This window comes from Peromyscus maniculatus, chromosome 20 (genome assembly GCF_049852395.1).
Source record: "Peromyscus maniculatus bairdii isolate BWxNUB_F1_BW_parent chromosome 20, HU_Pman_BW_mat_3.1, whole genome shotgun sequence".
NCBI lineage: Eukaryota > Metazoa > Chordata > Mammalia > Rodentia > Cricetidae > Peromyscus > Peromyscus maniculatus.
The window spans coordinates 61,222,221-61,238,769 of record NC_134871.1 but is presented as its reverse complement, the minus strand read 5'-3'; the positions used below and the strand labels follow the sequence as shown (position 1 = coordinate 61,238,769).

The 16,549-nt window shown below is 37.2% G+C and overlaps 1 protein-coding gene across 2 annotated transcripts in view; it reads right to left on the bottom strand.

Annotated features, from left to right (window-relative positions):
- Positions 1-1,843: 1,843 nt before the first annotated feature.
- The window catches only part of Lrrk2 (leucine rich repeat kinase 2), a 145,927-nt gene continuing 131,221 nt past the window's right edge, over positions 1,844-16,549 (bottom strand). Inside the window, exons 44-51 of one of the 2 annotated variants that reach the window (XM_042264518.2) lie at positions 15,289-15,483; positions 13,538-13,731; positions 12,934-13,006; positions 11,666-11,850; positions 7,347-7,499; positions 5,644-5,846; positions 3,719-3,790; positions 1,844-2,868 (exon numbers count right to left, since the gene is read on the bottom strand). In XM_042264518.2, coding sequence (XP_042120452.1) covers positions 2,747-2,868; positions 3,719-3,790; positions 5,644-5,846; positions 7,347-7,499; positions 11,666-11,850; positions 12,934-13,006; positions 13,538-13,731; positions 15,289-15,483 — 1,197 coding nt within the window. In that variant the 3' untranslated portion in view covers positions 1,844-2,746. Of the gene's footprint in view, positions 2,869-3,718; positions 3,791-5,639; positions 5,847-7,346; positions 7,500-11,665; positions 11,851-12,933; positions 13,007-13,537; positions 13,732-15,288; positions 15,484-16,549 lie in introns of both variants that reach the window. The other variant, XM_076556638.1, reaches the window with a different exon arrangement.

Below are 16,549 nucleotides of genomic sequence, written 5' to 3'. Positions count from 1 at the left end.
CCATTTCTTTGGCTTGCGTTGAAGTCCTTAAAAACCTAGAAGAATTCAGGCTAGTAAGGTAAAATATATGGAGCTGTCTCTTTCTCCACAACTGTCAAAGTGATGGCTATGTAAAGAAGCTAAGTACCAATTTTCTCTTTAATATCTGACCACTTGTATGTTCACTTTGAATGCAGAGAAGTTTACCATCTTTCTTATTACTTAGGTTGAACATTGATATGTTTAACTTTGCTCATGAAAAAGAATTGGCTCTCTCTCTCTCTCTCTCTCTCTCTCTCTCTCTCTCTCTCTCTCTCTCTCTCTCTCTCTGTGTGTGTGTGTGTGTGTGTGAAGGCCAGAGGCCAATCTTAGGTTTCGTTCCTCAAGCACAATTCTGTTTTTTGGAGATGGGATTGCTCCTTGGCCTGGAGCTCACTGAGTAGGTTAGACTGGGAAGTGAGTGAACCACAGGAACCCATCTACATTCCCATCAGTAGTCCTGGGATCACAAGCATGTGACACTATGTCCAGCATTTTTATGTGAGTTTTGGGTTTCAGGTAGAAGGCAAACACTCTTATCTTCCCACTCCCAGCTTTTGGCTATAAAGTAGTTTATGCACAGTCAGTGTAGTGTTGGCCAGAAATAGCTTCAGAGAGACTGGTTTTCATTTTTTTAATTCAAAATTTCTACATGAAAACTAAAGCATTTCCTATTAGTTAAGTTTTAATTTTTTAATGTTTTGGTAATGATTAGCAGTTTTCTTTTAAATCTACATTGGTCCCTTGAAAAATACTATCTTTGTTTTAGTATTTGAGTAACTATTTGTGTTATAGAAAATGGAATTTAACTGGCTCCTAAATCCCCAAGAAAAAGCTCTGTTTGCACCTTCCTACATGTATTGCCCACACATGCCTGAACACAAAGCTCCACATGAGATGGGCAGAGATTTATCTGTGAGAAGTAGCACTATTTCATGATTGCATATGATTCTACATGTTCTTCTACATAATTTTTGCAGCTTCCTGGTTTAAAAAAAATGCACATACCAAAGAAAAATAGATCACATGAAGAAGTGAGCGTGATATTTTCGCTAATTATATAAATCTTAGGGTATCCACATTTAAAGATGGAGTAGAACAAGACAGAGAAACTGTCATTCTCGGACATCTCTGTCCGTGTTCACGTCATGTCTCCTTTTAGACAGTGATCATAAATTTTCAAAAAGGTCTTGGACACAAGGCCTTTGCTCAATGAGAGAAATTATCACAGGATTGAGTCTCATCATGGATAAATTCATCATGACTGAATTTCTGTTGTTAATGATATAATGAAGTTAGTATGTCACCATGAAGAGTAGAAATTCTTTGCAGGTTAAGAACTTTGTTAACCTTAATGGAAAGAATTTTAAAGTATTCATACCTAAAATTCTGGCTAATTCTGTTTATGGGGAGTAGCTTGAAATGATAAAATGAAGTATACCACATGAAGAAATAAGCACTGTGTTTCCACTAATAATATAAATTTAGGGTATCCACATTTAAAGATGAAATAGAAAAAGAGAGAGACTGTCGTTCTCAGACACGAGGCCTCTGTGTTTACATCATGTCTCCTTTTTGTCAGTTTTCATAAAGTTTTCTTTTAGGTCTTAGACACGAGGCCTTTCCTCACAAACTGTGTTGCACATTCCTGACAGTTTTAATGGAATTCTCTTTTAGCTGAAATTGTGTTAGTTGAAGATTGCATCAAACCCACGATAATTCCTGTCCCAGCAAAAATCTTTATTAGTGAAAATTCTGACAATTTAAAATTATGATGATAATGTTGTAGATGTAACCAACCATCTTATTAAATAAGAAACGCAGAGCCAATACAAAGATGAAAGCCAAGAGGTCAGAGCAATAGCTAAAAGCTAAAAACCTTACCCTTCACTGTCGCTGTTGTCCTACCTCTCCGAAAGAGAACTACTTCCTATGTGTCTGTCTTTTTTATAGTTTCTGTTCTGCCTTCTCATTGGTTGTAAACCCAACCACATGACCTCCTAGTCACTGCCTGTCTGTCCAGACCTCCAGGTCTTCTATGGTTGGTATTGAGATTAAAGGCATGTGTCTCCAATGCTGGCTGTATCCTTGAACACACAGAGATCTACCTAGCTCTGCCTATCAAATGCTGGGATTAAAGGTGTGCACCACCACTGCCCAGCTTTTGCTATGGCTTGCTAATAGCTCTGACCCCCAGGCAACTTTATTTATTAACATACAAATCACATCTTAGTACAAATAAAATATCACCATATAATGTACTTAAAAACAAGATATAAAATAATTTATTACAGGGAAAGCTGCCCAAATATTTTTTATTTTACTTTGCAGAATCCACAGATAGTAAACAAGCAACATCCACATCTTAAGCAACAGTTTAAAATAGATTTTTATCTTTATAATGCATAGCAAAACAAACATGACTGCTTTATAAATTTTAGTATAAATACTGAAATTAAATGCTTTGTAGATTTCTGTTGATCATCCCATCAAACTGGTTAAAGCATATAGAAAATATAGTACTGAATTAAATAGTTCTTTAAAACATATGTTTGCTGATAAATATTTTACATATATTAAATTAAACATAAAACATATACATTCCTTCATATACACATGAGCTTTTCAAAGGATAGACATACACTTTTCAATGTAAACATTTTAAGAATATACTTTAAAAACAAGGGGACAATTTTACAATCCAATGGCAAGGATGTCTGGTGTCTTCCTATTCAACAGATGTTCTTCTCATCTTATCAGCTAATTCTGCTCTTACTTCAATGTGTTTTTCTAAATTTTGTACTTCATGTGGAAGATTGATGTCCCAAATAGACAAGCAAGACTGTATCTCTGTAAGGAAATAAAAGAAATTATATTTCAAAGATCTACTATGAAACATTTTTATTAATTTATATTGATTTGTTCTGAACAAATGTATAAACATAAATTCAGCCTATAGAATGTACTGTTATTGCTATTATAAAAAAAAGTTTCCCTTGGAAATACTAATCACACATTGATTAAGACGCTCCTAAGTTCCAAGAAGAGCATTTTACAACCTACAATTTCATTTACTGAAACACAGTTACTTCAAATATTGTTTAGTATTGGGCAACATGGAGATATCGCTATGAAGATAACTTGTAAAGAAAAATATTGCCCTTAATTTAACCTCGATTGAGTTCTCACTTTACAGCAGCTGTTATCTCCACAACTTCTGGAAAAAAAAAAACATTAGCACTCTCAAGTTCATAAATGTTAACTTTGAAAATGTCTGAGTTATTTGCACTTTAAAGCTCAAATTGAAGTTGCTGGTGAGAGCCAATGAGATGGCTCATCAGCTGAGGGTATTTGTGGTGAAGACTGTAGATCTGAGTCTGAACTCTGGGACCCACAGGGTGGACGAATGGAGCCAACTCCTTCATGTTGTCCTCTGACCTTCAAGCATGCACTGTAACGTGTATGTACCCAAATACATAATACACACAGGAACACACATATAAACACACAAATACACATGTACACACACACACACACACACACACACACACACACACACAAACTAAATAAAGGTAATAAAGGTTTTAAGAAGACATTGCTGAATGTAGAATGTATTCCAGGAGCTCTCAGCTCACAATGCACAGTGTTCTGCCACCTCACACCACATGCCTCTGAGCACAGAGCATGATGTTAATGTTACCTTTTTGCTCTTGAGTATCCTCTGTACTCTTCCGCTTGTACCCCAAAACCAGCATGACATTTTTAAGGCTTCCTTTACAAAAAAAAAAACACAGAAATTTTCTGTTAAAATAATATATTACATTCAACTGAAAAAAAATTCAGCTGTCCACATCTTAAATACAAATATACTGGACCTGAGTTCACACTGCTATTTGTTGGGACAAACTTCAGTTATATAAAAACCTCTCCAACAGATCAGCAATTTTAAAAAAACAACCTATGATAATTATATGAATGTGAAGAAACTGTTTATCTTTTTTTACATAATAGGTTTGATATTTACACCCAATTCTTCCCTAGAGTTACAACATTAGATGAGAGGAGGCCTGGAAAGTGCATTAGCCAAATTGAGGCACAAACATGAGGCACCTTGAAAGCAAGGTGAACAGAATCAGTGACAACCTATAGACTCACATGTCGCTCTCGAGTCATCTGCTAAGTTCTTGGCAGTTGTACATGGAAAAGTGTTGTACATATTGGGCCTTTGGAAAGGTCCTAAGAATATGGTCTGAATGAGAACACATAGACCCACCCAATCTGCATGGAGTTTATGCTCTAATAAAGATGCAGTCATTAATGGGGAAAAATGATAACAGTCCAATGTTACATCAGTGATGGCTTTCAAAAGCCAAAAGAAAGAAGTCAACTTAAATCATTCCCAGCCTCTTTGAATTTTAATACATGAGCTACTGCATCAAAAAGCAAGACCTTGACAGACTGATGTAACTGATTACGCTGAGAAGGAACCACATGTGCAAATGCTTTAGGCAGGACTGAGCCCTGTGAGAGACTCCACACCTCCTGATTCAGGAAGAACTAAAAGGGAAAAAGTTCCATCATGGATGCAGACCGGTAACAGAAGCACTAGTAGGCAGTGTGTGTTTCAACTCAGCTTGACTTCAAGATCAAATCATGATCTACTGCACTGACTACAAATTCAGCCATAAACCAACCACTTAGATCCCAAAAGTACATACAAACCAAAGTTGAGAATTTAACACAGTTGGTAGATACAGGTCCCTAAGATCGCTCCCCCCTCCAATTGAACACATATATTACAGTTAACAATCCCCAAAACACACCTCATTTTGCCTTGTGTGTGCAGCTCTGATATCCACAGATGGAAAGTTCACAAGGAGCAGGGAAAACTCCTATTGGTACCAAATCCATTCCCCATAGGACAAGTGCTTTGATTTCCATTTCCTAAAATCCCAAGAACTCTTCTCTTGGAGAACTGAAGCCTACTGTAATACTTTGTCATTGGGTTTGCCCACATGGGGCAATTTTGTGTTTTCTCAATGAAATTATTCATCAAAAGAAGATAATGAAAAATCCCTTTGTGAAAAATGTATTCCGCATGGTATCCTATTTTATTCACATGAGGGGGGAATAGGAACAAGAATATAAACAAAGGCTTGGATGAAACTTTAACGTTATCAAAACCTGTGGACTGCAGAGCTCACTGTGCATTGCTCTTAGAATATAAATTTATTTAAAGAATAAAACCCAAGCAGGAGTCTAACATGGGTGGAAAACGTAGACTAAGCTCTAAACAAACATTTGTTTGACTTATTTGATGAAAAGTGAAATATACACAGTGTACACTTTTCATTTTGCCTTAGATATAAAGGAAAAACCTCTGAAGAGCCTAAGATAGCTCATCTGAAGTTGCCCACCCCTCTGATGAGACTGAATGAAAGCATCCAGCCCCTCCAGTGTTAACTGGCCCAATTCAGAGGTGGTCCCAGTCTGCCTTCATTGTGTGACCCTCTAAAGCACTACAAATGGCACCAGAAAGTCTCATTAAAGACATGAATTTATTTTTTAAAATGGCATATTTATCATCATAAAGGATATGGACGTATCTAAAGGAAAGAAACTTGCCTAACTGTGCCATGGCCAGGGCTCTCACAGAATCACAGAAGTTGTGAATGGTGCGTATCACTCGTCGAGTGGAAAGATCCAGGAGTAAAATGTGGCCTCCTCCAGTTCCTATCCAGAGAGCTGTGTTCTTCTGCAGGCAGAGAGCTTTCACCCTTCCAGAGTAGCATAGCTTGTGTTTCGATTCCTTGTTTACCATCATCTCCCTAAATCATACAGAATGTATTTATTCCATTTTATCAGCACTTAAGAGGTTTAGTAGATTTGCCTACACATGCACAGCGTGCTAACATTTTAAACCATAAAGATGGCAATGAAGCCATGTCTTGGTGTTCTGGACACAGGTTCCAGGACCCAGCTTTAGTGACCAAAATCACAGGTATTCCAATTCTTTATTTAAAACAATACAGCATTTTCATGAAACTTACATACATCCTCCCTCAAACTTTAAATGATCAGTAAGTGACTCATCAAACCTATGTAATGTAAATGCTGTGTGAATAACTATTATGCTGTGTTGTTTATGGAATAATATCAGGGATGGAGCCCGCACATACATACTCAGTAACCATGCAAGCATCAGGGTTCCGTGTTGGAAGTAAAACCTGAGAAAATGGAGGGCTGGTTGCATGATTTGAGTACCATTAAAGCATGAACAGCTAAATTATTTAACACAGAATGCCTGGAAGCACATTTCTTTACTCAAAGCACAAGTTCTCAGAGATGAGAACCGTTATGAAAATCTTTCAATTTTAAGAAATTCTTAAATGAATGAGATGGATATTCATTTTTTATAAACATATGCTCTAGTGAAAATATAATGAATTTTCCCAGTAGTAATATAAAAGAGTTAGTTTTAATGCTTTCTATGAAGTCCAAAATTTACAAAAGAAAAATCATTTTACTAAAATTTTGAATATATATATATATATATAAAATCACTGAAATTTTTTACCTTCAATAACTAATGGATTCTACCAGGCAGAACTGACACCCCTCTGAACTTGTCTCCTCAAAGTCCAGAGGGAAAGCTTTGAAAGTGACTCATGAACTGTGAGTCTTGTTTCAGGGATATAATGTGTCCTCTCTCGCATTCTCCAGAATACAAAAATTAATAAGTCAGACGAGAATAAGGCAGAGTGAAGGGAGTGGACATGAGTTTGGCACTGATTCTGCTTCTCTACACTGGTGTTTGGCCCACGCCTGCCAACCTGCGTGCTCTCAGTCTGCATCCCGTTCCTCCCTCTAAGTCCCTCCCTCCGCATCCTCGATCATTTTGTGTTTTTTTTTCTTTATAGTGCAGTATCCTTGCACCTATAATTTAATTATAAGTCATACTATTGGATACTGTGTCATTGATCTCTAGGCGGCACTGAATGTGGTATTTTTGCATTTAATTTTTTTTTTACTTTTATTTATTCTTTTCTCCTATATTATGTCCTGACCACAGCTTATCTTTCCATTAGAGGTTATTCTATATATAATTTCATGAAGAGATAATAGTGTTCAATCCCTGCCCTTCTATTTTTCCAAAACTAAGTGTGAATTCTACTAAAGGACATGCTAATAAGGAATTAACAAGTCTCTCTAATATTTTCTGTTTTGAAAAATTCTCCCTGAGGACCAGAGTGAAGAAAAAGAAGCCACAGTCCCTTTGTCTTCACTCTGACTTACAAAAACAGGGGCAAAGTAACCAATGCACTTACTTTAAGAAGTGCACACAGTCGATTAATTCACAGAGCTTTTCTGTTTTCTTGTCCCACACCTCTACCACAGGGCTGTTTTTCTTGGCAATGTAGAGAACCGTGTCTACTGCCACTGCTATGATGTTAGAATCGCTGAAAGCTGCATAAGAAAACCTAGGTGGGGAGAAAAGTGAAACAATATATATAAAGTTAACACTATTTTCAAAATCAAACAAGCTGCGTTATTATAATTATCACATATCCTCTCTTAACCATTTTGAATAACTTTGCTCTTTGATTAACTGATGCTGGCTGTACACAATTATAGAATAAAGACTGCTACACCTCATGTTCATTTCTGGGTTGATTTTAAATTTTAGATCTATGTGATTCCATGTGGAATTTTATACTATCTCTTAAATTCTAAAAGAAATATAGTATCGGTAAGTTTTAGACATTTCAACACAATCGTTGTTGTCATAAGTGTTTGGAAAACTGAAAATTAGTCATTTGTACCTAGAATTTAAAATGATGTGGAAATAAATTATAGTGGCAATGTCTCCAAACATAAAAGAAACCCCTAGATTTATAAACGTAAGTCAATCAAATATGAAGAAAAACCGTCCATATAGATTCAAGTGAGTACAGTATTTCCAGAGCTTTAAGATTCAGAAATTTGTTATTTATCCTCTTTGAAAATAGTATGCGTTTTCAAACATTTCTCTTCTAACCTTAGACATTAGTGCCATATGTCGCTCACGAACAGATTGGAGACTGTAGGCTCCATCTGCATGGAAGGTCCAGGATCACTTTTGAGGTTTCACCAAAATGTCAGCTTTTCTGGAATTCTTCCCTGACCTCTAGGAAAGCATTGGCCAGCTGTTCCCTTTCCCTGCACTGGTTTAGCTGTTGTAGTACTGATTGAAGTCTTATTTATTAATGTGGCCCTCACACTAGACTGTCAATATAACTTCCTAAAAACAAACACCACATCTTTCCTATCTGCCCAGAGCTCAGCACAGCATTGTCATACACAGCTTCTTTGTCATACACAGTATTTTTGCTGTGTTAGGCAATTTGTTAAGTAAGCCAACAGAAGGATGAATCAACAAAGAAAGAACCATCAGGGCGAAGGGAACAGCCAGAAAAAAGGTGAAAAACTTCAAATTTGCAATCAACTAGGGAAGACTATATAAAAAATGTCGTGGGAATTTAACAACCATCCACATTTCTTACAATAGGCAAGGTTTTCTCCCTCCATATTCTCCTATTCTTTAAAAAAGATGAAAATATCCTCTCGTGCCAGAACCATTGTCTTCAGTGGTTTTGCCGTGGTGTTTGCTGTATCTAATAAAATAGTTCCATGAGCACGAACATTTACACAGGGTTTTAGAATTATAAAACTGTTTTGCATGGTGTCTTTCTTAACCCTTAACCATAAATGTACAGACCTACAGACGTAATTTAGTGATAGAGACATTGCCTAGCATTCACAAGGCCCCATGTTCTGTAATATCACAATAAATAAAAATAAATTTATAAAAATGGATAAATCCCAATGACTAGAAATACAACAACAGAGTCCTGCAAAGGGTAAATAATTTACCTCAGGCCACATGATTGGTATGTTGCAGTATCAAAACACAAAACAAGTCCTATAGGCTCTAAAAGCAGATGTTTTTCATTACTAAACATGCCTTCTACTTAGTGAATGCAGCACTAACTAAAAGGGTCTTGATCGTGAGGCTATCCTCTGACCTAAGTGTGGTGGATAAAGGCCAGAACAGCAGTTAACACTCTTTTAGAACAAGTAAACTCTTTCCCTTTGCTCATAATGATGATTCTTCATCTCTCTGGGAAAATGAGTGAGGCTTAAACTTCATGGGTATTTTCCAAGAAAGCATCCATAAAAGGTACTAATACATACCCATGATGGTATCAAATGCTCTATAAATAGTTGGATATCTCTGCTTCTAAAATATTTAAGGATTGTAAGGTTGTATAAAAGTGAAAATTTTTAAAAAAAGGAGGCTATCGAAATATCTGTAAATACAGCAAAAATAGCCCTCATCCATATTGCCTTGTAATGTACTGTAGTACATCTTAATGCTGATTGTATTTTAGAATGATCACATAGCTTTACAAAATAAAGCATGAAACCAAAGCCAGAATCCTCTTAGTGGTCCTGATTTCATAGATACAAAGCATAGCCTGGGCATGAGATTGACTTAGCTGCAGAACAGATTACGGAGAATCACTGTGAACAGTAGGATTAAGATATCAAGAACAATAGGGTAGCTGCTGTGAAGAAAAAAAATGCCAGGAATGACGAAAGCACGAACAGAAGACCGCTAACTTACACATGTAGCAGCAGGTCATGTAGGAGGGGCACGTGGACTGAAGCAGACAGAGCAAGAGCTCAGCTGGGATACAGATGGAGACCAAACATATGGAAAGTCTAGGGATGAGTAGGGAATGCTGTCTTCAAGAATGGAGGTGAGTCCAGTTTAACCACAGTGCACAGACAGCTGTAAACTGTGAATCTAGGGAGCCGAGCTACACCCTACTATGAAGAGGGCACAACGGGAAGCCTCTGAATACTTTTCAGAGACAGAATCTGGCTCCCATTCTCAAGGGTTCTGTTTTCAACGTGGAGACAGACTGGAGGACCAAGTCTGGCCAGAAACTGAGAACTGCATAGAAACCTGTTACTGTTAACAGGACCATAGACATCCTGGGCCATGGCAGCAGTAGAGAAGTTCAAGGGTTTATAGAACGACTGGGAAAGCCAAGTCACTGTGAGAGCAAAGGACAAGGCAGTCAAGAGTCAGCCCAAGCCTCAATACTGAAAAACCAGACAGACATGCAAAATTCTAGCAAGCCATCTGAAGGAGAGACTGGTGACCAAGAGCTGGAGCTATCACAATCAGTTAATGTATTTGAGAGCTCTTAAGTACTAAACATTACGCTAATATCCTAACACTAATTTTATTTAACCTTCTAAAAATGCCTTTGGGATGAAGAATTGGACAATATTCAAGTAAGAGTGAAATGGATACTGATAGGTTATTGTCCAAATTAACAAAACCAATACACTGCAGAGGCAATACCTGACTTGCAGTTTTGACTTTTGCCTCCATCCTACCCTACCTGTTACTGAGGAAAACAAAAAGAAAAAACAGATTTGGTTAAAATCCAACTTAAAAATGGAAACTCTTCACTGGATCCTGCTGGATAACTTAGGGGTACTCAGCTGCAGACAATGACTGACGTCCCAAAGAATCCAGCAGTAACCCATAGTTAGTGAGTAGGAGAAGGGTCCTATGGGCCACGCCCCCCCCCCCCCCCGCCCATCCAAGGTAAACTGTTGATGAACTCAGTCTGGCTCAGAGACCAGCATTTCATAGTCCTTCTACCTACCTTCCAGCTTTTACATCCTTTCTACTCCCTCTTCAACTATGACCCCTGAGGTGTAAATGCCTTGTTTAGCTTTGAGAACTCAACCATCACTTATTCTCAGAATCCCATGGTACACAAATGATGCTGGTTAAACTCAGTGGATAGATAGATAGATAGATAGATAGATAGATAGATAGATAGATAGATAGATAGATAGATACATACATACATACATACATACATACATACATACATACATAGATACATAGATAGATACATAGATACGTAGATACATAGAAAGATAGATACATAGAGAGATAGAGAGATAGAGAGATAGATAGATAGATAGATAGATAGATAGATAGATAGATAGATAGATAAATATTTGATAGGAAATTAATAGAGGTAGGAGAAAGATTTGAAAGCATGGGGTGGCAGTAATCAGAATGTACTTTATACATGCATAAAATTATCAAAGAACAGATTAAAAACATAAAAATTTAAAAATTTGAACAATATACTAGTTCAAGGCATATATGTTTTTATTCTTGCTTAAAACATGTCACTAACTTGGTCATAATTTTGATAACCAATTATTAAATCTAGAAATCATTATCCTTAAACATCTAAGTTCTTTATAATAAATAATTAAAATAACTGTAAATAATTGTATATAAAACCCACAGCTTTAGTTAAAAAGTCATTGATTGCCTCCTAATTGCAAATTTCTAAATTTAGCAATAATTAACTAATATTCTAATGCTACTACAATAGCTATAATTTGTTAAATTTTCTATTAAGCATATTTCATCTTAAAATAGGCAAATATTGCATTTCAAATGACATTTAGTATCAATGTTGTCTATGATTTTTTAATATGATTCTAAAGAAAAAAATATGAATGAATGATAAATTGGTTATAGAAAATAAAAATAACTTACAGTTGGTTGGTTCTTGTCTCAATGAGTTTCTGAATGGTGAAATCATTGGAAAAGGAGAAGATCTTTGTGCCACATCCTCCCCATGTGATATGTCTTTCCGATGAATTCATGGACACACTCAAGCACATCAGGGGGGTACTGACATCACCTATGTGTAGTGTCTTCAAGGGGGCAGCTCCTTTACACTATAAAGAGAACAGATGAAGTGCACGATGTGGTGCTGGGCAAATTTTCACTTTACACAAGTGCTTTCCACTTAAATGATCAATGATATTAAAATAGGAATTGAGACAAGACACACTTTTCAAAGTTTCTACCAAGACGGGGTTCAGTTAAACTGCCATTCAAGTTGTAATCCTCATGACCAACCTCTTCCCTGTGCAAAGATTGTTCAGGAAAACCGCCTGCTCACCAGATCTGCTTCTATTTTTCTTTGGATCAGTGGTCCTCAGTCTTACTAATGCTGTGACCCTTTAATACAGTTCCTTGTGGTATGGTGACCCCCCAGCCACAAAATTATTTCATTGCTACTTCATAACTTTAATTTTGCTACTGTTACAAATCATAATATAAATGTCTGATATGAAGGAAATCTGATATAGGACCCCAAGTGGGTCGTGACCCACAGGTTGAGAACTACTGTTTTAGATACTAAAAATTAAGTGTCAAGAGGTGGAAGGGAGCTGATTGAGTAGATAGAACCATGATGAATTGCTGAAGGAGTAGAGTCTGTAATGACTAAGTGAGTCTCAAGAACAGGAGGTTGAATGGTATCTTCAGTGCTGAAGAACACATCAATAGCATGCCAGATGTTTTTTCATGTGGGAGGGGGGAGGACAGAAGAGGAAGGGCGGGGAGTCAGGCTGGGGAAATGAACCCAAGGCATCCTGAATGTTCACTGTGTTCTCTACTGGGCTATGTCTCCAGTTGCTACCCAGCACGGCAAACTTCAGTGTCTGTTTTTTTCCTGGAATGCTTTTCTAAGAGAGATCTACTTCATTCATACAGATTGAATTATCTCCATTTTTATCATTTCAAAAAAGATTTCACTTCTTGTTGCCTTCAGTTCATTCATGCAAGTTATTTACTCGAGCAAGTTTTCTTCTTCAAGGATCTATTATAGGCTAAAATTCATGGAGCAATAAATAGATAGCAGGTGCAATGTATGATGCTTGTTGCCAGGGATCTGATAATTACATAGGGGGAGAGATACGTAAAACCAAGTCTTTAAAAATACACTTTTATATAAAAATGCATTCAACATTTACCTTAATAGTCTTATCTTCAAATATCATTAAATTACCATCAGCAGTTCCCACCAAAAGAAAATTACTTTGCTTGCTGAAAGGAAAAATGTCGAAAATTGTTACAAAATAACATTGTTTTGAGTAACCTGGCTTTTAAATTCTCCCATCTTGACTAAACCTGAGACAGGGACCTTTCTGGTACCCCTTCAGCTTCCCCTCCTTGAAGCACTCACTGCCTGTGTGATCCTTGCAACCCACAGTCGACCTCGGCTTCTTTGGAAGCAGAAGTACCTACCCTGCCTTGTGTCCATTTTTCAGCTCCAGAAAGCCTTTCCCATCTTTTTAACGTACAATCAACAACAAAGATACATATCTATTTACCAGTCACTGGGAGAGGGTAGGGACCTACCTTCAGTCAGGAACATTAGCAACAACAGAGGGTGGATTCACCCTGAGTGCCCTGCCACCGCCCATGGTACCCTTCAATATTTTCTACAACAGTCACCCATCCCTCTGCCTAAAGCTCTCCCACCAGTGTTTCAGTGGAACTGAGTTTGATATCTTTCTCCTACTCTGATAGCACCTGAAATGAATATAATTTCCTTCAATTAATTGACAACCCTACCTCTGCTTGGCAAAGGAATTGCAATACAAACAAGTAATGGAGTCAGTCATCTTTTCAAGGGTGTGCCTCTTTGTCTCATCTTCAGCATTGATGACCAGGAGATCCCCAGATTGTGTGCCACACACAATCCAGCTCTCTTTCTCATCAGGAAGATGCACCAAAGCCAAGCACAGTATTCTACTATCAGTAACTTCCTGTTAAGAAAAGAAGTAAAATCTAGGCGACATGATCTTACTTTAAGTTACCAGATCTTGTATAGAATGACAATATCCTGTTATCAATATATGGTGATATTTTGTTTGTTCTCTAACAAATAAAGCTTGCCTGAAGATCAGAGGGCAGAGCTAGCCACTAGTTAACCATATAAGCCAGGCAGTGGTGGTATACACCTTTAATCCCAGCACTTGGGAGGAAGCAGGAAGATCGGGAGTTCAAGGCCACCCTGGGCTACACAGGATTGATCCAGTCCAAAAGAGAAACAGAGCCAGGCAGTGGAGGCTCATGCCTTTAATCCCAGCACTTGGGATCTTATGCCTTTGATCCCAGTACTTGGGAGGCATAGGCCTTTAATCCTAGCACTAGGGAGGTGGAGACAGGAAGTGATATGGCTGGGTGGAGAGAAGAATATAAGGCAGGAAGAGACAGGAGCTCTGCCCCCTTTGACCTGAGGATTCAATGAAGGTAAGAAGTCTCTCTAGTGGCTGGCTCCTTCACTTCTCTGATCTTTCAGCATTTACCCTTATATCTGACTCCTGGTTTTAGTTATTAAAACCAATTAGAATTTGAGCTACATCAATGTACTTAAATCTGGCTACCTTTGTGCACTTACTTTTACAATCAATGCCAATTTTATTCACTTTTCAATAATAGAAGGTAAAGATTTTTGCATACCTAGTTGCAGAATGTACCTGAATCTGAAATTAAAAATTGAAAATCATTTTTCCAAATAATTCTTACTTCATCAAGATCATAGGAAAGAGTTCTTTAATCTTGAGTATAAGTTCTGGTGAAATATTTCAAGGCAATAGTCAAAGTATCAAGTTATTTTTTAACTCTATAAATTTATCTGTTTGCCAGTCTATTGATCTATCTAGTAAGAGTCATATGCAGATCTCTTTTGCTCATTTCCCTACTACTGGGAGTGTTGACTGCCAACAGACCCAAAGAAGTATGATTACACAGTCCCACTTCTAAGCAGACAGCTGCTAATTTCTAACTGACATTGGAGAATGAATGTCTCACCTTACACGTAGACACATGATGACTGTCTAACCCCTAGTGTGTAGCCCTTAATGACCATATAACCCCTATTGTGTAGACAGACACCCAAAAGCCACCAGGCCCTTTGTGTAGATACTCAATGAACACCTGGCCTTGGTGTAAGGGCACCTGATGACAACCTGACACCTGATGATAGCCAGGCACTTGTATGTGGATACTTGAATGTCTGGCCTTTTATATGTGGACACTCCACAGTGCTGGTCACACTCCAGAGCCCTTGAGAGAAGAGACCCAGGTTCTGCTTCCTTAGGAACCACATCTTTTATTCTAAGCTATTTATTCTGTTTCAGCTTCCTTTATTTTCTGCCAAGCTTGTCACTCTTTAATTCGTACTAATAAGATGGCTGTTTCTGGCTCTGTTTCCAGAGATACTGACATGATGTGTGTGTGTGTATGTGTGTGTGTGTGTGTGTGTGTGTGTGTGTGTGTGTGTGTGTGTGTGTGATATATTAAAGAGAATTCATATTTACCTCATAGCTGTATCTTTCTGTGTTTAAGTCGAAGAATGAGAGCTGTCCTTTCTCAGTGTTCCCACAGCCCAACCAGAGGGTCGCGCTCTTGCTATTGGGAATTGTAGCAACCATGCATTCAACAATAATGTTCTCGGGTATCAAAATGTGTCGCATGAGACAAATTAATTCAGCCGAATTCAAAATGTCAAAGACCTAAGAAAGTTAAAAAAAATGACAAAACAGCATTCATCAAGTTAACATTTCTTCCTTAAAGATCAAACGTATCCTAAGGCTGTATCAAGCAAAACCTGTGGTTTTGGTTAAACTAATCTAGATCATTAAGACAATAGTCCAAATTATGGATAAAAATCACATTTAAAAACAAGCATAATATATACTCTTGTATACTGTGCACAGTATATACTCTCTGTGTATGTGCTATGGTATTTCTTTTAACATGCAAAGTTCAAAAGTGCCAACTGAACAAAATTTATGTGCTTAATTATATTTCAGAGACACATTAATTGTCATGCCAGAAACAAAGTACACCTTCTATCAGCTGAAGGAAATGAAAAACCAAGCTTTGTTAACAATTTGGAAAACATCTTTAGATCCTGCATTTGAGTTTTCCTTCAAGCACTAGAGAACAGGGCACCAGTGAGTACACTATAAGCTAACAGAACCAGGAGATAAGATACTCAGAAGAGAACAAGGACAGCCAAATTTACCACACATGACACCTCAAGAAAATCCCTTATTCTCTCTATGCCTGGCTTAGATAATCTGATGAGTTATTTATCTTTCTTAATACATACAGACTATACTTAAAGATAAAATAGATAAGTCTAGGTTTACAATACTATCCTACACTTTAGAATCCTAGGGTGGCTATGGAGTCCATGAAATGCAGATGAAGGGAAACAGTAGCTATAATATCATAATTTTGCTATGATAAGATAAGGAATAAATATACACAGTTCATATAATTGCACTAGTCACTAACTATACTAAAACAAATGGGCCACATGGTTAAAGCAATTATGAAACGTTAGTCACATTCCGGACATTGAAAGTTGAACAAATATCAATATTGATTCAAAATCAACACATCACTACAGAAGGACCACATTTACTGTGATCTATAAAAGTTTACACAAGCTTAAATCACAGCAAGAGTTTCCTTTCATATATTATGTCAGGAGATATTACTTTGGACAAACTTCTAGCTACAAACTAACTTAAAATATTGGATGAATTTTTAAAAATGTATTTAAAGCTT